The sequence below is a fragment of the Adiantum capillus-veneris genome, chromosome 5 (genome assembly GCF_014529385.1).
Source record: "Adiantum capillus-veneris isolate H3 chromosome 5, ASM1452938v2, whole genome shotgun sequence".
NCBI lineage: Eukaryota > Viridiplantae > Streptophyta > Polypodiopsida > Polypodiales > Pteridaceae > Adiantum > Adiantum capillus-veneris.
This window is the reverse complement of record NC_140935.1, coordinates 22,958,813-22,984,855: the sequence shown is the minus strand read 5'-3', so window position 1 is coordinate 22,984,855 and position 26,043 is coordinate 22,958,813. Positions and strand designations below refer to the sequence as shown.

The 26,043-nt window shown below is 44.5% G+C and overlaps 1 protein-coding gene and 2 pseudogenes across 15 annotated transcripts in view; 2 read left to right on the top strand and 1 right to left on the bottom strand.

Annotated features, from left to right (window-relative positions):
• LOC147457008 (alpha/beta-Hydrolases superfamily protein) overlaps window positions 1–17,524 on the bottom strand; it is an 87,925-nt gene extending 70,401 nt beyond the window's left edge. For 4 of the 15 annotated variants that reach the window (XR_015188065.1, XR_015188069.1, XR_015188067.1 and 1 more), the window contains exons 1-8: window positions 17,356–17,522; window positions 17,023–17,241; window positions 16,496–16,728; window positions 15,870–15,914; window positions 15,636–15,777; window positions 15,486–15,555; window positions 14,361–14,409; window positions 14,013–14,110 (exon numbers count right to left, since the gene is read on the bottom strand). Coding sequence is in view for 10 of the 15 variants with exons in the window: in XM_086512052.1 (XP_086368178.1) it covers window positions 14,013–14,110; window positions 14,361–14,409; window positions 15,486–15,555; window positions 15,636–15,777; window positions 15,870–15,914; window positions 16,496–16,728; window positions 17,023–17,236 (851 nt within the window). In the remaining 5 variants the exon portion in view is untranslated. Of the gene's footprint in view, window positions 1–14,012; window positions 14,111–14,360; window positions 14,410–15,485; window positions 15,556–15,635; window positions 15,778–15,869; window positions 15,915–16,495; window positions 16,997–17,022; window positions 17,254–17,355 lie in introns of those variants that run through there. The other 11 variants (XM_086512054.1, XM_086512055.1, XM_086512057.1 and 8 more) reach the window with 8 other exon arrangements.
• Window positions 17,525–18,385: 861 nt separating this feature from the next.
• Window positions 18,386–19,268, top strand: LOC147457007 (uncharacterized; annotated as a pseudogene).
• Window positions 19,269–20,103: 835 nt separating this feature from the next.
• Window positions 20,104–20,670, top strand: LOC147457006 (uncharacterized; annotated as a pseudogene).
• Window positions 20,671–26,043: the final 5,373 nt, after the last annotated feature.

Sequence of the window (26,043 nt, the reverse complement as noted above, 5' to 3'; positions counted from 1 at the left end):
TGAACTATAAGCTCATGAAAGGATTTTTCAAAATGAGTGGATCTACTATGGTTTTGGAATTTTTTCCCAAAACCCTGAAAGGACACTTTTATGTCCTATTAGGTTACCATTCTAGTATTAAGGGCACAAAGAAGGAGACATTTTACTTCTTGCATTGAAAAGCCTTGCCAAGCAAGTTTGTTTCTATAGTAGAGATTGGGTCTCACTTGGAGCTTTGGCACAAAAGATTAGGAGCCAGAAAGGACTCCATGTTCTTTCCTCTCGTGTTGATACTAAGGTTAAAGCTTGATTTTTGTAATGAATGCCAATATGAAAAACAAGTGAGAAATTCTTATTACTCTAGTGTCTCTCACAAATCTGATCGTCTTGATCTTGTATATTTTGATCATGCTTGTAAAGAATATAAGTGGTGCTGCATATTTTGTTTCCTTTGTTGATAATTTCTCTAGGAAAATTTGAGTCTATTTGCTCAAAAATAAAAGTGACGCGTTTGCTTCTTTGAAAAAAAATTCGTGCATTTGTGACTACCCAAACAGGTAGGAAGTTGCAATACTTGCGTACAAACAATGGGGGTTGAGTTCACATCTAGTGAATTTGTAAAGTTTTGCCAGGAGAATGGTATCAAGAGGGAGTTAACAGCCCCTTATAGTCCTTTGTCTAATGGTGTGGCTGAGATATATAACACGACGTCGTGTGAGAGAGTCCGATGCATGTCATCCACTACTAATCTCCCTCAAGGATTTTGGGGAGAGGCGCTTGAAACTGTAGTTCACATTTGCAATCGTTCATCGCACACTGTGTTGAAAGCTAGCATCCCTGAAGAGGTTTGGTTTGGCAAACCCGCTTCATATGACCACTTACGCATTTTCAGTTGTGACGCATTTGTTCATGTAAGGCCTGAGTTGAGGAACAAGCTTGATGCTAAGTCCATGAAAGGAATCTTCATGGGATAAAGAGATGAAGGAGAAATGGGCTATAGAGTATGGCTACCTCAACTTCAGAGGGTTATACGCAACCAAGATGCTGTATTTAATGAGGCAAAGCTGCTTAAAAACAATGTTGCCTCTGATGTTGACTCTAAGAAGGTCAAATTTCAGCATGTACAACCACCTACCAGTTCTGAAATTGAGCCTCGGGATGAACAAGAAAGGCCTAAAATTCTTGATGAGCCAAATTCCAATGGTTATTGAGCCAGATAATGTTGGACAACCATTGCATGCACTTGAAGGTGATCTGCAGCCAAGAGAACATGTTGAAAATAGGACTGAAAATGATGAGCAGCAGCGCAGTAATGTTATCATCCCTCCTCATCTAGAACCTATGCCACATAATGTAGATCATTAGGTGTGGAGATCTAGTAGGTTGAGGAGACTGATTCAGAGATTTGACCCCTCTTTGCAATACATTATGTTGACAGATGAGAGAGAGCCTCTTACATAGAAAGAGGCCATGTCATGTGATTCTAAGAGCAAGTAGGAGCTAGCTATGCAGGAAGAAATCAAGACACTACATGCCAATGATACTTGGGATTTGGCTAAGTTATTCAAAGGTAGGAAAGCCATTCCTAACAAGTGGGTGTACAAATTCAAAATTGTCAATGGAAAACCCAAGTACAAAGCTAGGCTTGTTGCCAAAGGATATGTGCAGAAGGCAGGCATTGATTTGCAAGAGGTGTTTTATGCTGTTGTGAAATGACAACCCTTCACGTTCTTTTTGCTCTCGTTGCTATGTTGGGATTCGGAGATGGATAAAATGGATGTAAAGACAGCATTCTTGCATGGTGATCTTGAAGAAGAGCGGTACATGATGCAGCTGGAAGGTTTTGTCATACCTGCCAAGGAAGAGCTTGTATGTATGCTCAAAAGAAGTTTGTATGGGTTGAAACAAGCTTCTAGGTACAAAAAGTTCAACACTTTCATGCTTAAACATGGGTTTAAACGTAGCCATGCAAATCATTGTCTATACATCAAAAGAGATGCGAGCAACAGCCCAATGATTCTTGTATTGTATGTGGATGACATGCTATAAGTTGGGAAAAATAAGAGAACTCTTGACACTCAAAAACCAGCTGAATTCAGCTTTTGCAATGAAAATTTTTGGTACAGCTAAACATATTTTGGCCATGCACATAAGGAGATAAAGGCAACAAAAACTCTTGTTTTTGTCTCAAGACAAGTACATTAAAAAGGTACTTGATAGGTTAATATGGCTGATGCTAAGCCTTTGAGCGTGCCATTGCAGCCACATGTAAAGTTCATGCTATGGTTTCCACTAGATCTGACATTGCTTATTCTGTGGGAGTAGTGAGCAGGTTTATGTTTAATCCTGGAAGAGCACATTGGGATGCTATAAAGTACATAATGAGGTACTTGAAAGGGACCAAAAGCAAATGCTTCTGTTAGGGAAAAGGTCCATTAAAACTGCAAGAATATTGTGATTCTGACATGGCAGGTGATGTTGATACTTGCAAGTCAACTAGTGGGTACATTTACACCCTGGCAAGTGCTGCTATTTCATGGTGCTCTAGACTTCAGAGGATGGTTGCACTCTCTACTATTGAGGTTGAATATATTTCAGTCATCGAGGCTTCCAACGAAGCCAGTGCAGTCTGTTTGGCTAAAAATACCATGTTTCATGCACGTACCAAACACGTTGATGTGTGGTACCATTTTATCGGGCAGATGCTTGATGATGGTTTGGTCTCATTGTCACAAGACGGGCACCACGTGCCAATAGAAAAGAACAGATTGAACAAACTTTTAGCACTTCATTAACAACTGAACTGAGAGAGAGAGAGACGATATGTGACACGGAGTGGCAGAATTCCACCCCAGTGAGTATTGGCCACAAACCTTTGCGTCCCTTTTGGTATTTCTTTATATTGCATCAACAGAGTACAAGCCGGTACTCCATGCTCTACACCTTCTCCAAGAAGCATGCCAAAGAATGAGCCCATGGCCCACAATGCAACACAAAGGCTCACATATGCATGTTACAGACACAACAAACAGCACCGCTGAGCACTCCCCCGAGACAAACGGTCTGCGGTATGAAGGTACTCAACGACTACCTCGTCACTCCCCCCGCAAATAACCTAAAAAGGTCCAGGCCATGAGCTCAGAGGACTGTACAACCAAACGCTCCCCAGACCGCAGCCTGCATCGCTTGGAGGTTCAAGCATAGAACCGAACGCTCCCCGGACATCCCGTCTGAGTCGTTCGAAGGTTTTCTAGCATACAACGAAACGCTCCCCAGACATCAAACAATACTAAAACAGCATTTCTCACTACTCTACCCGGAACAATTCAAATCAGCACCAAGACAAGTTTAAAACACATAGCATCCATTTCAAACAAATTTCAAACAATACTTTCTCAAGCAATGTTCAAAAGTATCTAACCATAAAACAACTAGAGAGTTCATTCAGGGCTTTGTTCGGACAACCGAACTTTGAGGATGACTCGCTTGCCCTTTTGCGTCACAGTGATGGTTTGATTAAAGAGTCGCATCATTCTTGTCGTGCCAAGGCATGCCCAAGAGAACGTCGCAATTGCCCAACTTCATAATGTGGAAATCGGCTTTTCGATGATAATCTTGAATATCCACTAGCGGTACCACTTTTTGACTTTGCCTCGTGGCTAGCTCAGCTTCAATTTCTCCACCCTCTGCATCATAATCAAAATGCATCTGCTTCAAGAATTCTGGATGGATGAAGTTTTATGTAGCTCCGGGGTCAAAGAAAATAAAGCTTTGAAGCCATTAACTTTGCCATATGCTCAGCACAATTCATTTGTACTCTCAAGACGTATGTCATACATATCAAGGACTAGCCCAATAGCGGGTCTAGCTCTCTTGGCTAGCAGTGGCCTAGAGGATCGTTCTGTCGTGGGAGCAGAAGGTTGCTCTGAAGACTTCAAGGCTTGCTCAGGACATGTAGTAAATGTATGTCCTGTTTGAAAACATTCAATTTTCCAAAGCATCGGCCTTCTTGTAAAAGGGTTTCTCGTTGGCGTTGTGTCAAACAAGGCCTTTGAGGTTGGGTGTCACGAGACTCCCGAGAATTTATTCGTTGTTGTCGAGAGTTGTGGTTAGTGGCCGGAGGTTCTTTTGTGGTAAACTCCAACTTTCCCTTCATGAGTTTGTAGTCGACCGCGGCATGGTCCATAAGCTCTTGCATGGTGGAGACTTGCTTGGAGAGACAGTGGTGATGGTAGTCCTATGGTGTATCGCTCGCATTGGGCCTCCAAGGGAACAAATCTAAAGAAGGACACCGGAAGGTACACGTCGAGAAACCTTTGGTTATAGTCATCCGCGGTTTCGGGGGCAAGCATTTTCAAGTTGCCCCACTCTGCCAAAATCGGGACTTCAAACATAAAAGTCGTGTAGCTACGTGCAAAGACTGTCTTGAAAGCTTGCCAGGTCCTTGGAGCATGCGGTTGTGTCACGATTGAACTCCATCATTGCATAGCATTATCTTTAAGAAATCCCACTGCTCGAGAAATCTTGGATTCTTTTGTATAGTTCCCCAAAGCATAGATGTTGCATAGTTCCCCAAAGCATAGATGTTGTCGAATTGCTGTAGGAACTACAATGCTTTCTTGCGATCTCTCACCCTAGAAAAAGTGAAAAATTTGACTGTCGTGCCGCCATCTTTGAAATCTTTGGGTTGGTTAGGCGTGTATCCGGGGTACGGATAATAAGGGTATCCATATGGGCTTCAACCATTGTAGCCTGGTGGCCGTGGTGGTGGTGGTGGTGGTGGGGGCAAGAGCGGTGGCAAAGGCGGTTGCATTGGATGAGGGTCAGATGGCTGCACCATATTCCTTAAGACTCCCTCGATTGGAATAGACGACTGTGAAGGTTGCTGGTTGGAAGCCCTCGTACTTTCTGGTGCCGGAGGAGGAGGTACCACCTGAGGCATCGGAGGGGGTAACATGTAATTCAAAAATTGTTGAAAACTTTGCGGCATCAGAAGATTCTGCTGAGGATGCCGCGAAAGAATGTCGTGAAGCTCGTCGAGAAGAAACTGCAAATATTCCGTTGAATCCTTGAACGCCATGTCTTGGGTTCTTTATGGCTTATGCCCTGTAAGACAGAGTGATGTAGATGGGAGCGCGTCCGATGCGCCATGAAGTAAGGGTGGGAGTGGCTAATGAGTCCGAGGTCTGGACCCGAAGATACTACAAATAAAATTCCAATAGTCTCTGGTTTGCTCTGTCTGCTCATTTGTAGGACCGGTATGCTTTCAGAAAAGCACACGCATGATGCTCTGATACCACTGTCACAAGACGGGCACCACGTGCCAATAGAAAAGAACAGACTGAATAGACTTTTAGCACTTCAATAACAACTGAATTGAGAGAGAGAGAGAACACGCGACACTGATTGGCGGAATTCCACCCCAGAGAGTATTGGCCCCAAACCTTGGTGCCCCTTTCGATATTTCTTTATGTTGCATCAACACAGTACAAGCCGGTATTCCAAACTCTGCGCCTTCTCCACGAAGCATACCACAAAATGAGCCCATGCCTCATATTTAAAGGCCCTAGGTCCAAAAGCAGTTTACATGAAAAGTCTTAAACTCAAAAGCATTTGGTCCAAAAGCAATGCCCAAAAGCTGCCAGAGTAAATCACGGAAATCCGTACAATTGCCACGTCAACAGTCAACACAAAACATGGAAATACGTACAGTCAGCCACGTCATCATGTCAGCACAAAATCAGGATTTTCCATACAACTGCCACGTCATCAGATTCTACGTTGTGCGTGTGAGGGTCCAGCTTTATTTAAATTCCTTTATGTCACTTGGGCCCCATCAGACGCGGTCCCATAAGTTGGTAGGACTTCTTCTTCTGTTGTTGCTTGTTCTTCTTAGGGTTTAGGCCCCTCGGCCGTGATCTGCAAATTGGCTCCATTCTTCAGGGCTTGACACGTCAACAATTTGTGACACTCATTGATCAAAAACATGTGTCAGGTACAACGGAAGGGTTTAAGGATTTAGTTTGGATCTAGTACTCCGCACAAACACAAGGGACACTTTACTTCACTTGAAAGAACAGAATTGAACTAAACTGAATGAAAGAGAGAGAGAGAGAGAGAGAGACGACACCGAATGTCCAGTCCCAAACTCTCAAGGGCCCCCTTGCTCTGGCAACAGAGCAAGTACTTTCTATATTCTTGCACAATGCTTATACAATGACTAAATGTTGAGATGTTGAGGCTAATGGGTACTGATGCTACTGATGTTGAGTACCACTAAGATACTGAAGGGTACTACGGGTACTCAGGTACTAAAAGTACTGAGGTACTGCGGGGTACTGAGAGGCAAGGAAGGGTTCTGTGTTGGCGACGATAACGACGACAACGAGGTACTGAAGGTACCGAGGTACTGCGGGGTACTGAGAGGTGCTAAGCTGCTGATGGGTACTGAGGGGTATTGATGGGTTCTACGTCGATGACAAGGTACTGATGGGTTCTCTGTCGACGCCGCCGACGATGACGACGACGACGACGAGGTACTAATGGGTTCTATGTCGATCATGATGATGACGACGACGAGAAACTGATGGGTTCTATGTCGACGACAATGACGACGACGACGAGGTACTGATGGGGTCTAAGAGTCCTTATGCTGAGCTAGGTAGAAGCCAAGCCAAAACACAAGGGGTGCTAGCTGCTGGGGTACTGTGTAGACGATGATGACGACGACGTCGTCGAAGCTAATGGGCTGAAATCTGAAATGCTCTTGATGCTCGTGGTTGAAGCCTGAAATCGTTGGGAATGCTGATGGGAATCTGCTAATGCGACAAGGCTACAGGCTGATCAGCTGTCGTCGTGGATGACAATCGCTGAAAACTGAAAAACGTTGGCTGTTTTGAGAGCTGAAAACTAAAAACGCTGGGGTAGACACTGTGAGGACTGCGACCACGGCGAGGCTATGGCTATCCACGGTGGATCCGCTGCAGGTGCCGAGGGCAAAGCAAAACACTGCTGCTGGCTGAAAACGCTGATGGCTGATCTAGAAAACACTGGTGATGGTGATGGTGATGGTGACCGTCACCGGGTGCTAGGTTCTTTTGGTTCTTGAGAGGTTCCTTCACTACTCCTCTGGCTTCTAATGGTGCACCAAGGGCTGGTTAAATAGGTACAAATGCCTGGGTCGGACAGCCATTCCAACAAGGGTAAATGAAAAGTCACTTATTAATAAAATGCACTTCAAGAGGTGGTTCACGCCCAGTAAATGGTAAGTGCTAAAATGTGGTATTGTGCAAGAGAGGGTATGAAACTATGACCGGCTTAAACATCCATGTCCTTACCCTTAGGTTCATTGGAAGAGTTCTTTTCTAAGAGACTGTTGGAAGATTGGTTAGAAGAGTTACCGTCCTCCCATTCTTACCGTTCTGAGGGTTCTGAGAAGTCTGCGAGGTACTTGTGGAAGTCTTGTTCTCCTTAGGGTTTCCCTTGTTGTGCTTCATCTGCTGTGCGAGAGCAATCGCTACCGCCTTGTTAAGATCGATTGGATCGAAGACTTCTACATCAAACTTGATATATTCGTCTAACCCAAAAAGGAATGCCTCTTTGTGCTCATCATCCAACTTGCGTAATTGGGTACCTAGCTGCAAAACACGATTAGAAAAAGACATAACTGGCATACCATTTTGCTTGAGAGCGCGCCAATCGTCCTTCAATCGTGCGAGGTACTGAGGTGGCATAAACCGCGCCTTGAGGTTGTCTTGGAAATCAGCCCAATTGAAGGAAAGTGGCGTGAATTCGTCAGCTTCCTCTAGGTGCGCGGCTATGCATCTTGCCATGCGTGGTACCAATTGATGGCATCACCAGCAAGGTACATAGCTGCCGTCAAAACCTTGCTATTCTCTGTCTTCTTAGTTGTCGCAAAATAAGCGTTAAAGCGAGACCGATCTAAGGGCTGAAAACTGATGCTCTTGTACTGCTGTCCAAAAACGCTACTGGCTGAAATCTGATGCAAATCTCTTGCTGTCCCAAAAACGCAAATGGCTGAAAATGGCTGGAATCAAAAACGCTGATGTGGGCTGATCTTTGCTGGCTGAAATCTGCTGGTTGCTAGGCGAGGCTGAAAATGCTAGTCAAGGCGGCGATTTGGGGGTTTTTGGAAACGCCAGGGCTGATGTGTTCTTGCGATGAAGCTATGATGAAAAACGCTAGGGCTGAGAGGGACTTGCTTGGAGGGAAAACACCATGGGCTGAAATCGCCAAGGGTTGGTCTTGCTGAGAAGTGTCTCCAGCGGGCCTGTTGCACGTAAATGCCTGATGCTCTCCTTCTTCTTCTTCCAATTTGTGCTAGCTTAGGTTTGCTTATATACAAACTTACTCAATTTGCCTACCTACTTTCCAACAAAAGTCACTTAAATTAATAAGTGAAAATTGTCAAAAATAGGGAAAATAGGTTAAATGCACTGGAAAATTCCCCTGAAGGATTCTCATGGATTCTGATGGGAATGCTTATGATCATGCTGTGTGCAACCAGAGGATATGCATCTAAACTAAGTGCCTGGGCATGCACGGTCTGCGAACAGACTCACAAAAGTGCCAGAACACTTCTAATCTAGACTGACTAGACTAACGGAACCCTTGTTATGAAGTAGCTTGTCCACGGACCCATAGGGTTGGATGTGTCACGTGACAAATCCCCAATTCACTAGTTTGTTTTGGAGGGCAATCTAGGAGAACATTGGCACGCGGTTCCAATTCTCGTCCTCGTTCCACCCACAAACAGACGAGCAGTCTGATATAGCCAATTCGGTGGTTTTAGACTTGTTGAAGTCTTTTTTTTTGCGAGAAAAAGATCCTTCTATTAGTTAATGAAACAGGCCATAGGGCTACAACCACCTCTACTGGAGAGGGCTAAAACAATCATAAGGGGAGACTCTCCCAATGAAAAACTAGCATATGTACAATGAGGGCTAAATCAGGAGATGGAAGGACGGAAAAGCCACACGTGGACGGTAGTGCCATCTGAGCACACCCCGGACCATGGTGAAGAAAGGCCCAGGGCGCCAGAGGCGAAGAAACGCCTCTCTACGCTCCCGTATGCGACCTGCGCTGAAGTCTCTCGAACGAACTATCCTTTGAGAGTATGGATCAGCTCCAACCAAAAATCTCGAACAATCTCTGCCAGTGGCACAAGGCAAGCCTCAAAGATGCGGCAGTAGCTGGCCCGCCAGATGAACCAGATGTCAGGCCACAGACAAGCTCCCAACACACCTCTCTCTCACTGCACCACTCCTATAGAGTAAGCTCTGTAGCTGGCTGGAGTGTAGGTCGACCCCCCTTAATCACTATCATCCTACTAGCGGATAGCTCAAATTGTAATGCAGGGGAGACCAAAACTCTGCACGTGCACTTGTCACATTGGGCGCATAAATGTTCAAGAAAACCAAGAGGCAACCCTGAACTTGCATAGTAATCCCACTGCGCCCTGCCAGGCACAATAATACCTCTGCCCACAATGGCCTGCTGCCAAGAGTCCGCAATAGTCATACATACTCCGGGGAAAGGGAGGGGGACGCGGGGGGGAGGTGTCGGAGGTGAGGTTGAAGTGGAGGGTGGAGCTAGGACCTCATCCTGCTCAAGAGGGTCGAAACGGTTCCCTGTGGGAACCCACTACTGCTGGCTTGGAGCCTAACGACCACTCGAAGGGCCAGGCAGCCTACAGGAGACTGGGGTTGAGCCTGAGGTGAAGGTCGAGGCCTCCTCCGTGGACAGGCCTTCGCAAGATGGCCCATCTGACGACAAATGAAACACTGATTCGGGAGGCCCGAATACTCCATGCTCTAGGGCGGAGCCAACCACCTCTCACCCTAGGTAGTAGAATGACCTTCGGGAGGGTGTGGGTGTCCCGAACCAGAACACGTATTGTGGGAATGCAAACTGCCTTGGCAGCCACGGAGTCTGTCGTGCGAGGTGTCTCCAAAACAGTCCCAATCTCTGAGCCTATCCTGGATAGGAACGGAAGTTACTCCCTCCTTAGGCCGAGGAAGCAGACTGAGATGGTAACCTCTACCTCCTCGACAAGCACATCGGTAGCTGGGTTGAAACCATGGCGCCACTATCAAAAATGAGCTCGAACTGCTCGGATGGTCAGGGGGCTCATCGCAATGACCTTGGACGCCATCTTGGGAGTCTCGAACTCTATCTGGTAATAGCCTCGCCCGAGAAGTTGAACGTCAAGTATCTTGCCCACCTCTGCTAAAAGGCGGGCCTGGAGAAGATCACGCATCTCTCCTCTGCTAGGGCAGGTGCCGATGATCTGCAAATGACACGGATCGCCTGGAGGCGCTCCACCTCTGCTGCGAGGCTTGCTTGCTCTATCGGCGAAAGAGCAAGTCAGATGGTGAGCTCTGCAGGGTCGGGCGAGGGGGCTTCTTGAGAGTCCCTCTGGGGTGAAGGATGAGCCTTCATCTGTATCTGTTGTTGTGATGGAACACGAGACAGAAGAAGACGCGGCCCTCTGAGAAAATCCCAACAAGCAATGTTAGGAGGTCAATCCCTTTGGAGCACGTCGAGAGGCCCCTTCGGAGGGATGGTAGCCAGCAAACGGAAGTGGGGGTGGAGGAGCACGGGAGCGCGAGGGGAAAGGCTAGGGTGAGGGGGCAACGCGCTGGCTGGCTATATTGCACTTAGGCAAGGCAACGGGCAGCGCGCAGGTGGGCTAGACAGCGGCGGGCAAGGTAGCGCGCAGCACGAGAGGGGGAGGTGTGAGCGATGGCGAGAGGGGGGTTTACAGGGGTGTGTGTGTGTGTGTGGGGGGGGGGGGGGGGGGGGGGGGGGGGGGGGGCAAGCGAGAGATCACACTGTTGAAGTCTTATATTTCCGATCAAAGACTCAATGGGAAAAGTATTTGCCCTTGGTGGAGTTTGCCTCCAACAACAGTTTGTTCATCGACGGGGAAGGCGCCATTTGAGGTAGTCGAAGATGCTAAGAAGGTACCAACGTTTCTAAGCACCAAAGATAAGATTTTTGAAACAAATCGGTGCATGCGAGCTCTAGACACTACTTTTGCCAAGGTTCACGAGGCTCTTGAGAAGTCTCAAGCACGGCATAAGAAGGCAACCGACAAGCACCAACGCGACTTGCAGCTAAAGGAAGATGATTGCGTGCTCTCACGCTTTGAGAAGGCAAGCCTAAGGAAATGAAAGGGAAAGGAGTGGCTTTTTCCAAGGCTAAGTATGCGTTACTATGGCCCTTTCCAAATTCAAGAGAAGATAAATGATGTATTCTTCATACTGAAGTTGCCAGATGCTTGGAAGATTCACAATGCTTGTCATGTGAGTCTATTGAAACCTTTCAAGGGTAAGGTGCCAATCGACAAGGAACTTGAGGAGAAACCTGAAGTGAAAGAGCGAGGAGATTCTCGTCCTAGAACAGATACTGGCTCACTAGGAAAGGAAAGTGAAAGGTAAAGTGAACGTCGGTTCTTACTTAGTCAAGAACTCTCCGGCATTGGATGTGAAGTGGATGGAGGAGGACCTAGCAGATACTCCTCGGATAATAGAACTTTACCTTGAGGCTTTCGGTCTAGCTTCGACTATTCCAAGCAATCCCGGAGATCAGCAGGGTTGAATCTGGTGCAGACGGGACTGCACAAGAGGGGAGTTACTCTGCGCCTTTGTGGCAAGTCCCGAACACATAGAAGCAGGCATCTCTCCTGTGTCAAATATGTGCTATAAACCAGAGAGCACAGTGGGGTTGAGAGCATCCCAAAACTGCAAAAAGAACTCTCTGGTCAACCCATCCTCTCTAGGACAAGAGGCACCATCGAGGCCAAGCATTGTGTCATGCATCTCCTACATAGAGAAGGGGGCTGGTAACTTATGGCACATAACCTCTGTACCACTAGTTGCACATGAGACCAAACCTCTTTTCTGGCACGCAAAATATCATCAATAAGCTGATCAGCAATAAACAAATGCTCAAAATAATCTAAAGCTATGTCAAGTACCTCATCAAGATCCGTATGTAACATGTCTGCTGCAGAATCGCGCAAGGCTCTAATGAAAGAGCCCCTAGGACGTTTCCCGGAAGTGTGCAAATAAATCCTTATTCATGTAACAAGCTTGGACACTCCAAGTGAGAAATCAATAGCAACATACAAACAGAAACTGCAAAATCACTGAACTTTAAGAGAGAGAGAGAGAATCAACGCGGCCCGACGTAGTTCCGTGCCCAAAGGTATTTGCTAGGTCCTCCTCCTCCATCCATTTCACATCCAATGCCGGATAGTTCTTAAACTTGACTAAATACAAGCGTATCAGCTTACCTTTCACTTTCCTTTCCTTGTGAGCCAATATCTACTCGGGAACGAGAATCTCCCCTGCATAGCAGCTAAAATACGCGTATTTTATTTAGAATACACGTCTCGTATCGAAACGTACAATACATCTCATAACGTTTTCTATTCTTACATTTTTTTGCTCAAAACGTATGCCTTTTTCTAGTTGATCAATTGTGTTTTAGAGCTTCATGGTGCTTGTTTACGTATGCTATGGTTAAATATTGAAGAGTCATTGAGGAGGTCCATGAACCGCTTCATTTGTTCTTATTAAAATATCATATCTAAAAAAGTTGAAGTATTAGTTTTTATTCTCAAAACTACGTCTAGTACACGTATTGTACATCACGTATTAAACGTCCTGTCCCGTATCGTAGCTGCTATGCTCCCCTGTTTCTTCCACTTCAAGTTGCTCCTTAGGCTCCCTGTCCACTACCACCTCACCTTTGAAAGGTTTCAACAGACTCACATGAAATGCATTGTGAATCTTCCAAGTATATGGTAACTTCAATCTGAAGAATACATCATTTATCTTTTCTTGAATCTGGAAAGGGCCATAGTATCTCATACTCAACTTTGGATCGTTTCCGTAGGCGTGCCTTTTTTCCTTGCATTAGATATTCCTTTAAGCTTAAATGATGGTTCCTTTTACTTTTTCCTGAAGAGAGGGAATGTCGCAGGGACAAAATATTGAAGGCTAATTTGGGAAATTTGCCTCAGTTGCACAAGGACTAAAGAAATTTTTTGAGAGTCAATTTATGTTCCACCCCATGTAATGCAACTTCAATTTACAAAGCACTTGTCATCAAGATTTGAAATATTTGAATCTGTGCATCATATCCATTGTTAATCATCTGACCTAAAAGCTTTCTTGTTTCTCTTAATATAATAATGTAGCATCTGAAAAAGCATGAAATGCTTCACTTTGTAAGACAGATGCTCGCCACTCAAATCAAGTGAATAATTTTGAGCAAGCAGACAATCAGCTAGAAACAACTGACAAGAGGAGTGTTCTCTGCTCAGTCCTCATCTCAGCGCATTGGCAAATATGACTGACTTCACTTAATGATAATATCCATCTGATCTCAAAGAAACTGATAACTTTAAGAACATGTTAGTATATACTCGATGTCTGCCTCTCAGCAAGAATCTCATCTCGATATATGGTGCACAAATGTAAGGCCCCGTTATGAGAAGCTGTTAGTGAGCCCAAATTTTGAGAGGAAATATTCCTTGGAATATTCCCTTCAATGCTATAGCATGTATATGTACTCTATACTAGCGAATGGCTGGACAATGGCTGTTACTGTTGGTCGGTTGATGGTCCGTGAGTCTGGACGGTGGCCGATGGCCGTTGGTGGTGGGCAATCAATGCTGCCCAAACTACATAAACTAACCTACCACCCTTGCTCAACACTATAAATAGAGGCCATTGCCATGGCCCATAAGCCAAGGCATCCTATGTTGTGGATACCCGGCCCCTGCTACTTGTAAGTGTTATTTGCTTGAGTTGTCTAAGTCGCCATCTGAGAACTACCTTGAGAGCGCATGGGTGGGCAAAGACATCAAATTGGATCTCATTGGTAATCGGAATTTTTTATTCTTGTCTAGATTGTGTTGTTTCTCTACTTTCGTTAACTACAAGATCCTGCTATTTAATCTTACAGAACAGCATTGTTACAAAACGATAAGAGTTGCTTACACTTGAACAAGAGATAATGGCATGTTTGCCGAGAAAAAGGTCTCCTTACAAAGTGACTCGTTATAAGCAAACAATTTTGCTGCAAAACTGAGTGTCACCTACAGGAATTCAAATCAAAACCAACCCACATGAGCCAAGGAAAAGATCAATTTCAAAAGTTTATCTAACTAGTACATAGATTATCAGAAAAGCTTAGACACGGTTTATAAATAGCCCAGTCTTAAAGAACATTGATACAACTCTATTCATATAGCTTCGTATGTTCAAACATGGCTATTTGTATTATCCATAACGTTAGAATATGCATAGTTATGGTGTGTGCATGTGCATGCATGCATGTACACTTACTTTAATGGACGCAATCGGCTTATTCCTCAGATATCTTTGCACCAAAGGTCTGTCAAAAGACTTCAAAAATGAACTTTCAGCCAGTCCAACCATGGCACTCGTCAAACAGAAATAACTACCTCCAGTTTAAAAGAACTAACCATGACAGCCAAAATGCATCATGTTTCTAACAGGCCGCCATGTGCATTTCTGTTCCTCTACTCTCGATTGCCTTATTTTTCAGCCCTTTTGCATTTATTTTGAGGTAAAAGTTCAAAAGTATTATAGTTGAATTTGTAATACATTTCTGCTTGCCTTTCAACTTTGAGACCAAGTAATGCCCACAAACAATGTCATGGGGCATTACTACCTCAGTATACTCCATAGAGGTTGCTCAAATTCATGCATGCACGATTGCAAATACAGATTACAACCAAAATCCTATCTTGTATTCAGCTGCTTGTGAGCATCAAATAGCTGCAAAGGCATGGACAGTGACAGTTCACACTATCACTTCTCTCTATAAGTTGGAATACTCTAGCTCTCTAATGCCAAGAAGATTTTATGGCACACTTATTAGCCATAAAGGATTAAGCAATTGAGACTCTGCTTCAATCCATCAGCATTTCAGATAACAAAATTCCTCCTAGTGGAATGATGGATCTGGAATATACAGGAAAAAGCAGAGGTTGTCTCCTCTGAAAGCAATCGCAACGGGGCCAAAACTACTCTGAATGATCTGATCGGCCAAAAAAGAAATTATCACTCAGGTACAGAAGTTCTTCAAGCAAACAATTCTCTACTTTAAGAATGAGACTAAGAATCAAGTATATTGAAACATCACTATCAACATATCCCATGAACAACTGTACAGCTACTGTAAAAACCACAGCAAACCCTGTGATACATGTGTCGCCTCAAGCCTTTACGTGTGCTGAAAGCTGAGCCTCAGTAGTTTGTAGTTGAAACATTAAATGAGGGCCAAATACAGTATATAGTGTTTCAATTCCTATAACTAATATCTGCTAGACCTGTGGAAAAATGTCAGACCACAACTGTTCTTCGTTTGTGCAACCTGGGTCCTAAAGAAATTATTAACCACGTAATTTAAACATTGCCAGACCATTCATGCTAAAACATCTTTACCCATTGCCTGTAGGTGGAACTGAGCAAGCCAAGACTGCACCAGTTAAGGGCGGGTAGGGCTCCTCCCATCCTGTTCAACCAATAATGTCACTTCTACCCAAATATTGAAGCAATAAGCAGACTCGCGTGTATAAGACGTCTTGCATTCACCTTCCAAAGTAGCCGAAAGAGGTGATTCCGCAACATGGACCAGATATTGTTGAACTATCAGGCCGCCAAACGAATGCCCCACCAAAACAGGTGGCTTGGATATTCTAGATCGAATAAAGTGAGCTACATCCCTTGCATGAGACTACTAACTCATCAGAAAGGAGACCAAAAATAGGATATTGATGTATAAGTACTGAACTCGGATATAAAAGCATTCTCGGGATGGAAAAATACCTGAAGAGTTCCCCCGACTCTTGAAGGTGGAGTGTCACTCTGTCCCTGAAGTAAAGAAACACAGGTAGCTGAATAGAAGCACAAAGAAAGCTTGCCTTGATAGACACACACTATGCCACTATGCTTTGGCTTTGATTTCTTTATGTACCTCAAGAACTAGAGAGAGATCTATAAAACTTCGATGGTTAATAGTACATGTATCAAATATGCAGAAGAAAAAACAATTATCAAATCCTCCTCACATGACCTTGCAAATACCTAGTTAAGACTGCAACAAGTACCCCAATACCTGAAGACACTGGCTTATGTGAGGGCAAAGGCCTACGCATAAAGGCACTGATTAGTCTCATTGGAAAGCTCAAGTTTGGCCTCGTGTTAATGACTAAATCAAAGAAACGACCAGTTTTCAATACACGTATGCATCTCCTAACTTTGAAGGATTGGAATGTGTAGACTAAAGCAGAAGCAAGGACAGAGACTGGCACTAGAGAGCTGATCTCAATATTTCGGTCATATTCAATGATGCATAAGGTCACAAAATACTGATCTTCTAATGTTTGTGAACAAAGAGAGCTGCACATCCCTCGTTGATTACAGAAAGCATGAGCTTGAAAGTGGATAACTACCTGCCCAAGAAAGCTGAGGGCAAAACAATCATAACCCTGGCTTGCAAAAAAGGGGAGCCAGTGTAGAGCCCAGCACCAAGCTGCATGGTAGCTACCGTGAAGAAAGACAAGAGTCGGTCGGTTTTCCTTAACACCTGGATATGCAGGATGCTCTATAACCTCCATTTTCAAGCCTGAGGGAAGCTGATGGAAAAAACGCAACTGCCTCTCTTGAAGTTGGAATAACTGCTGACCTGAAATGATGAAGTAGGTTTCTTCAAGTTTGCATAGCCACCCACTTACAAGTGTGCCCTTCTGATCTGCATCGCTACATTACTCATGCAAACATTCAGGCATGCACCGGAGCAATAAATGCAAATGTATCAGGTATGCATCAAGTAGAAATTAACATGTTGGCTTTCCTGAAACAAGCTACATTACAATTTACCAGGGCATGCCAACAATTGCAGCATAATGAAGCATTGAGCAAAACGATTGTTAGAATCATCCCATGGTGCCCACGCGCGCACAAACACACACACACATACCGGGGGGCTCTGCTACAACTGCTTTTGCCTTGATCAGGAAATGCGGTAGTATTCCACGATGAGGAACCCAATTGTTCGGAGCAGCTCGCAGTTTGCGTGTTTTTGCCCAGGTGCTAATTTGAGTAGACATTGCAAAGCTCGAGTGCTGAAAGGAGCGTCTGTGTAGAGCTGCGGGCTCATAACTCACGATTGGCGTTGGCTGCAGCCCCGCCATCACTACTGCAGTATGTACTGGACACATAAGATCGGAAGTATCGAACGTGTGCAAAGGTACGGCGATTTTGAAAAAGAAATTAAAGACGAATCTTTACAAGATGCTAGCTACTTTTAAACCTTATGAATTGCAGTCGTTCTTGTAGTTGCAATTGGCAGGAAGGCGGAGAGGACGAAGCGGACAGGATTTCAGGAAGCTCCTGATTTTACCCTCCAACTTTGTGGTGAGTGGTGAGCAAGTTGCGTGTTGCAAGGTGACAGCCTTACAAGCGAGGGTAGGCGACGATTCGGGCCAGGTGTGTAGGGACCGAGAGCAAGGTGTATATTTTATTTAAGTTATAAGAGGCTCTCATTGATGTGTAGGGAACTTGGTTTACGGGATTGACATTTATAGTCGCCACTTATCAGGACTATTTGCCTGAGATGGTGACAAGCCCATTTGATGCATCGACGGTGCGCGAGTGGGGCACGGGGAGCGAGGGTATTTGGATCGGACACGTGGCGAGTCGCATGGCGGCGCGGGGGTGGGGTTGTCCGCTGCAAGACATAAACCCAAGCTGGTTGGGGGACTGCGGAGTGCCGACGTGGCGAGGTGATGAGGCAGGCCACGGTGGACAAGGTGAGACTGGACAAAGTGGGGGATGATGATGGGCATGGGTGCCACATCATGCAATTTCAAAAATGCATGATTGGGGGCTGCAAAGGTAGTTACACCATGGTACTACAAAGGTTCTCCATGCATGCTACGCAGGGGTGCGCGAGAAGAGCGTCAAGGGACTGCCATTGCAAGCCTTCTCTCGAGCGCAAGCAGGTAGGGCAAGTGATGTTGCATCTCGCCATGGCCTTGTGTCGATGCAGCTCTCCTCTCCCTCTCCTCTTCTGAAAGAGCTCTCCACCTTGAGCCTCTGTCCTTGCTCTAGATTGCCAAGCTGCATTCGTCGTGAAGAATCGACATCTCTCCACAGCCACCCACAATTGAGCTCTTTCATTGTAAACACGTGCAAGTTAGGGTATTGCAGTGCAAAAATGGGAGAAATTTGATGCTATCAGTAGGGCAAAGGATCTTCTTGCCATGGCTTCATGATTGGATAGTTGGGGAGAGGTGGGAAAGTCTTTGTAAACCCGGGCAAGACAAAGAATAAGGGCGACAATGGAAGGGATGGCTTGTCATTCAGATTTGAATGAACTCCCAACCGTTGAGCAACAGCCACAGTGGATAGACACTTCAAACGAGATGCTTGGGCGACAAGGTCCTCTAGATATGTATCAAATTTATAGCACCTCTGATAAGGAGATGGATGGGGGAGACTCTAGTGATAGCCACGAAATGCAAGATTTGTTTGAAATGGCTCAACAACCACGCGTAAATGCTTTTGCATTTACATCTAATCGGTATTTTGCCTTTGATTGACAAGCATACAGCTTGATGATTGCTTCCATACAAAAAGGGCAAGGACCGACCATAGATTCTCTCAAAGCAGTGGACAAATGGGGCCTCTTGGACTTGAGAAAATGGGGAAGAATCCAAGCATCATTACACACGGTCATTGATGAAGAAGGTGATATGTATCTTGTCAATAGCACTGGAAAGAGGATTCCATGCATAGAAGATTGGGAAAGGATTGTGTTTTATTGCCACACAGTTGAACATCTTGATTGGACCGCAACTAGGACATCAATCGCAGAAACATGGTGCACCAACATCAGGATGCATGGTATTTCACTTGAATTTGGAAAGGAGGTCCTTGACCTTTGCTCTTGTGCTACAATTTCAGCTTTGGAGGATGGACATAGGCAGACACAAGATGTGACACAGTGCCTGGGTTTACATGACAAGGGTGAGAGTGCTAGCAAGAGTGACATGTGTATTGAGCAACACACAGAGCTTTGTTGTTGTTTAAAAAACATTAGATAGTGTAGTTGTCGACCACAAAGCTAGATTGGTTAGACTAAATTGGGTAGTACAAACAAAATGGAAATTTGTGTCCTATCGATGGGGCAACGCGCGAAGAAACAGCCAAGAGCGTCGGTGACTCCGCACATCCAATATGTGTGGATGCCCCTTCATGGTTTTTGTGGTTTTTCCAAGACATGACACAAAGAGGGTCACCATACGGGTATTTGGAGGTCACAAAGGGTATGTTCCAGGGTCGTGGAGTGAGCTAAATCACCTTCCTGGGCATCCTCTGGTGAATAAGTGATGCATGGAAGATTTGTTTAATGTCGGTACATGTCGCCATGTTGCAAGGATGAATGTATCTAAAGAAGCCGTCCACATCAACATGGCATCTCTTGTAGAGCAAGTATCCTATAGATTCTTCATGATTCCAAAAAAAATCCAGATGATGTCTTACAAATGGCGCGTCGAAGGTAGTGACCTTTCTGTGGTCTTACTTTTTGTGAACTGAAATGCACTTTCAAGACAAATGTATTTGGCATGCCCCTGTATGTAGCAGTGGTACCAAATCAGCATGGTGTTGGCTTACATGTGTGGTTCATGTTATGCACATGTGATGTAGGAACTAGCAAGGAAAAAGTCGCCTTGAACGTTACTTTGAAACTAGTCTTTCAAAGAATGAACAACATCCGCCCAAAGGCGTTGGTGATTGATAAGTGCATCACTTCACTACAAGCCATCAAGAAAGTGGTTGATGCCAATCCATTTTGTGGGGAAGTGGGTGAAAATGGTAGTATCACCCAAGTTGCATGCATTGTGCTAGTATGCTGGTTCCACACAAAGAAGGCTTGGGTGGAGCATTTACTTCCACAGGTGCTAACTAAGGCTTGCTTATGTTTCTTCACTTCTCCATTCTCCATGCTTATGATTGCCTCCCCCCTCCTCACGTGTTCTTGCAGGTCCCCAAAGAAATGTGCGACCATGTGTATGGTGCAATGGAGAGTATGATGTAATGCCCGACAGAGGAAGAGTTTGATTCGGAGTACAGAGAACTCCTTCGGGAATGCTTGGAGCATGATAACATTCTAAGATACATTAGCAATGGATGGGCTGCAAAGACATGCACTTGGCATTGATTGTGGCCAAAGTTTGGCCGACTCTTCCCTCATGGGCATTTTGACACCATGAACTTGGTGGAGAGACTTTGGCAGTACATAAAGTACACCTTCTTGGATGTAGGGATCAATCGATCAGCCTCGGACTTGTTGCATGCCCTTATTGGCGATTCAATCATAGGGACGCGGATGGGGAGTTCTTCAGACAAAAACAGGAGATCGGTAATGCCCCTCTGTTTTTTGTATGCCACGGTTTACCTTTTGCCATTGCCTGGGTTTGCATTTGGAGTATACTACAATCTGAGCAATTGTGTCCTTTTTTGTACTTTCCTGGGTTTAAATTTGAGTAACTGTGTCTTTATACTGCATTCTGAGTATCCTTGTCTTTGGTTTACGTCCTTGCTTGGTTTACATTTTGAGTAATTGTGTCCTTGGTTTAGTTCCTTGACTCGGTTTACACTGAGCCTCCCAATGACATGGTCATGCAACGGTCCCTTTTGTCGCATATCCTCAACCAATGCATTGAAGAGTTGAAGAGGGTGCTCAGTGAGATTGAGAAACGGATCCCATCTTGTGATGAGGTGCATGTACAATCATTGATAAGGCAGGTATGATCAACTTATTCATGTCTTTCAAATAAAAGGGCTCCCAAGGAGATCGAATTGTCAAACAAGGGAAGCATTTCACAAATTCAGGGGCATATGACAGCCACCCAACTCAGGCATGGACAACGGAGAGTTGTAAATGATGAGACAATCACAACGGTGCCTAATCAACCCTCGAGAGTAACGGGCAAGCTTAGGAAGAAACATCAAGGGGCCGAAAGCGAGTGCGCTTTGCAAAGAGAAATCGAGTGTATTGCCATCATTGTTGCACCAAGACCTTCTTGGTGGATCAAAGTGTGGAGTCATGCCAAACATGCCAAGCAATATTTCCAATCACTTCATGACATGGGGTACGAGTTACACGTGATGCTTTAAGGAGAGTAGTCTTGTACGAGGACTCTAACTCTCATGAATGCCTCATTGCATCAGTGTCGTGTGGCTCAAATGAGGACGAAGAGCGTGCTTTCACACTGACCTTTTGCAATGGACATAGCATTGAGAATGTGTGGGCATCAAGGCATCACATTGTACTTTTGTGAAAAACTCTAAACTTTCTCGAGTCTCACTCAGTGCTTTTATCTGAATATTGGGATTTTTAAAGTTTTTTGAAATTTTTGTGTAAAGTTTTAAACAAGCTTTTTGTCCTTGGGTTTATATCTTTTGTATTGAAATGTGAACTGGTTTGGTCCTGCCCGGGTTCATGTCTAGTCTTCCTAGGCCTAGGTTTATACTTCATTGGATTCACCATATTCGTTGATGTTGGAAGGCCTTAACCCTAAAGAGGGTGTAGTAAGTGCATGCACTTCTTTACTAATGTGGGTCTCTTGCTTGAATCCTACAAGCATCATTGTTTCTATCATCATATGTATGGCTTCAAAATCCTTTTATACATTCATGAATTAATCTTTCACAAGGATTTAAAACTTACTTTCGTGAAGATCCTTCTCTTGCTTTGGCATTACATCAATCGAATAATCTAGCCACCAAGAACATAATCGTGCTTTCCATGGTGTCAGATTTTTCTCAAGAAGAGAGGGAGAATACATAGTACTCTCATCATCAACATCAACCCACTCTCTTGTCAATTCTAGAATCTCACCAATCTTCCCTCTTCAACACATTGCAAAATCGACTTACAACAATTATCAAAGAACAAAGAAACTAGAAGTAATGAGAGAAGAAAGTAGCAAGGAGCCACAAATTTTTCAGCAGAGTCTCCTTTGTTTTAGAGACCATTTTTCAATGTCCGCACTTCCTTTGCTTACTTGATGCTCCATAGAAGAGGGTGTAGTAAGTGCATGCACTTCTTTACTATTGCGGGTCTCTTGCTTGAATCCTACAAGCATCATTGTTTCTATCATCATATGCATGGCTTCAAAATCCTTCTATACATTCATGAATTTAATATTTCACAAGGTTTTAAAACTTACTCACATGAAGATCCTTCTCTTGCTTTGGCATTACATCAATTGAATAATCTAGCCGTTGTTAGGAGTTTTTTGGAAGAAGTGATTGCACATATGTACATACACATGCATCGTGCATTAAATAAAGAATTGCTCATTTTCTAGAGCTAGGTGGTTATGTGGGGCCCACATGTGTACAGTTACGACATCGTATACATAGTACATCGATTTTCGTTATCACCAACGTCGGTGTGTTTTTCTACAATAATGAGGAGTTGGTGGAGCGTAAAACTTCTCGAGGAAGCTATCAGCGGGCCGACGCCATGAGGTAAGCAGGTGTGCCAGATGGCATCCAGTGGCGTCATGAGGTCGAATGGGGTCAATACCTGCACGTGGTAAGCTAGGACACAATGGGGGTGTTTCCTTGTGATGAATTTGCAAAAAAGGTCATCATGAGAATTGTATTTGGGGGCCACTTCACGTGATTGCAGGATGCATTATTGGAAAAAGTGAGTGCCAGGTGTGCGGATGGATGTAGAAGGGTAACAAAAACACACTGCGTGGCCATTTTTTGGCATGTTCGGGGTCCGTTTGAGGTCAATCAAAAGGCCAAAGGTGCCCAAGGGATAAAGGGAAGTGTGGACACTGAAAAACCTGAGAAAAAAACCAGCAAAACATGGAGAGAAGAGGAGGAATAGCCGCAACTCAATTGTTACTGTTTTTGGAGCCTGTTTTGGCCATAAACTGCTCATTCAAGGTCGGATTTGAGCACTTTGATATTGTAGACCGGGGTTTTGGGCCGTTCCGGACACAATGGCATTGTCCATTTTGCCAAATTCCTCATTGTTTTTCTACTTTTTTGCCTGTGTAACTTTCTCTTGTGAGCGAAGCCTCTACTCAAATTTGTAATTGTATCTGGCATATTTCATCCATATTCTGTGAGCTATTTGCCCCATTGGTGTTGGCCCAAGCTCAATCGTACCTAAACATAAAAAATATTCCTCTTTTGAGCTGAATTTTGTGTGTGTGTGTGTGTGTGTGTGTGTGTGTGTGTGTGTTGAGTGGACAAATGGATAGTCTCTCTTCTCTCACTCCATCGGTGTGTTCCCTGTCTCGGCCAGGTGGGTTGTGTAAGCCGAGTGGTGCCCCATAGTGTGTGTGTGTGTGTGTGTGTGTGTGTGTGTGTGTGTGTGTGTGTGTGTGTATCATCCCAAGAGTGTGTGTCGAGTGATTATAGAGGCGTTGTGTGTGTTTCCATCCCGCTCACATTCTTTTGGCGCCCCCACGGAGGGCCTTCTTTGAGTACCTTCAGTTTCGGGATTACATGTTGCAGATTACAGATCACAGATTACAGGTTACAAGTTATCAGTTTTTACAAGTTACAGGTACACGTACATGTGATTCACATAGGTACAGGTAGCTGGAGTAGAGTGATATACTGGCAAGTGGAATTCACTTGCAGTTGCCGTGGTGGGTATGCATCATTTGGCGCCTGTTTGAGCGCATTGTCTACTATTGTACGTTACTTGTGGATACTTCCATTGTACGCCTTTGTGGAGCCATACTTGGTTTTATTTGGCAGTCCCAGCCATTTCTGAGACTTGGTTCAGAAGATAGTTATTTCTAAGACTTGATTATACGATGTTTGCATAAACCTTCGTGAGAGGGTCGTGGTGAGGTTTTATTGAGCTGGGGGATTCTCAAGGGATTCTCAAATGTGAGATCCTTTCGGTGATACAGGTGGTTGGAGCACCCTTTTCATGACCTCATCATAGGCTATGTACTAGTGATTCCTACTTGATGCTTGGGTTCCATTGTTGGCAGGTTATGCATACATATATAATCTATATTTTGGGTTCTGACTGCTCTACTTCTGGGGAAACTTTGCCAAAATTTTTCCAAGTTGTGATGGTTGGTTTTTTGGTCTTTTGAGCCATTTATGTTGTTATGCTGCTAAAATTTTGGCAAAATCATAGGGTAATTAGTCAAGTGTGCTTTCTTGGGACGCCATGGTTGGCCTTTAATGGATAATCACGATGGACCTCAGTTCACTCCTTTTCATTTTGCACAAAAAAATCCAGATAAGTGTACACGTGGACATGATTTTTTACCAACAGCGCATAGTCTTTATGTTTGGGCCAAGAAGATTAAGAGAGATACTGTAATCTCCTTTGCCTGTTATTATTCCAGTGATTAACTACGAAAACTCATTTGATGTGCATGTGTTCATCCTTTTCTAAAGCTTGAGCTCCATTGAAGTTTCTGGGGATTGAGTTAGTAAAAAGTTTTGGGTTCTTGCACCTGTGTTAGAAGGGGTTCTCAAAGAATCGAAACTTGGGTAGCCATGGCTCTCTCTTATCCAGAATTTCATGGAAGAAGTAATGAAGATGTGGAAGAATTTTTGGAAAAGATGGAGGTTGCCTGCATTAGCAACCAAATTCATGATCCTGCGCAAATGTTACGTCTTCTCCAGATTTGTTTGAAGAGTGATGCACGAGTTTGGTCCAAAGCATTTGAAGAGGAGTTGCGTGCGGCTGATCCACCTGTGAGATTAAGTTGGGACAATCTAAGGCATGGATTGCAAGTGGAGTTTGTGAAGACAGAAGATCCTAATAAAGTGTTGCAAGAAGTACAAGGTTTGGTGCAAAGGGAAGGTGAGCCAGTAGATGCGTACATACGTAAGTTTTCAATGGCATAAGAGCGGATGTGCAAGGCCTTAGCACCACAGGTACCCCCACCTGACATGATGAAGAAGGACAAGTTCTTAGCTTGTCTTTGGGAGAATATATGTTGGAGAGTGGAGCTAAATAAGCTTAGGACATATGAAGATGCACTAGATGTAGCGAGGAACAAAGAGTGGAAGATGAGAAGAATGAGTCAGCTAGGAGTAGAGTTTTTGCTTAGGAGGTCTGAGTTTCAGCCTATGGATTCCTTGCAAGGTCGCATGCCAGGGGTTCATCATGAACCAATGGTTTTTGTTACTCTTTAGGTTATGCTAGCAATGGTCACTACAGCAGTGCAAGATGATGGGCTAAGGCAAGACATGCGGCAAGTGGTAGATTTAATGAAGAATCTCAGCCTAAACATGCTAGGTAATGTGGGAAATAATCGAGGTCGGGGGAGGTTTGCAAATTAGCCAGGAGGTGAAGAAAGACCCAGGAATGGTGCTAAACAAAGCAATGGTAGAGTCTAGAGGCAGACACCCACGTGTTATAATTACGGAGAGTTGGGCCACATCAGCCCACAATGTGATAAGCCACCAAGGATGGGGGGAGACATGTATCCATTGCCAAGACAGGTGCTAACTAGGTCAAATGATTATGGCATTGAAATTAAGGGAGAAGAAGGAACCAGTGGATTAACCCAAGAGGAAAAGGGAAAGACAAAAGTGATAAGTGTGGTCACCTTGGAGAAGGCACCAAAATTGGAGGATACATTAGTGATGCCTATTGGGAAGAGGACCACACATGATAAGGAAGGAAGAAGTGGTGCAGGTCCTAGTAAGAAGAAGGGAAAGAGCCATGAAGATGAGGATGTCAAGGCCAAGAGGAAAAGAAGGGCTCGTTTGCAAGTTTCATGTTTCAAATTTTTCACTAGGAGATGGGAAATTAAGCTATGACTTGAAGGAGGATATGACAAGCAGGAAAGTAGATGTTACTTTTGGGTAGAGATGGTGCCTCAGCTAAAGCGACAGTGGAAGAGGATGGTTCACCGAATGGAGAAAGAACCAGACAGAGGTTCGGTGAAGGTGTTAGTAATGGATGAGCTACCATACATTTGCCCAA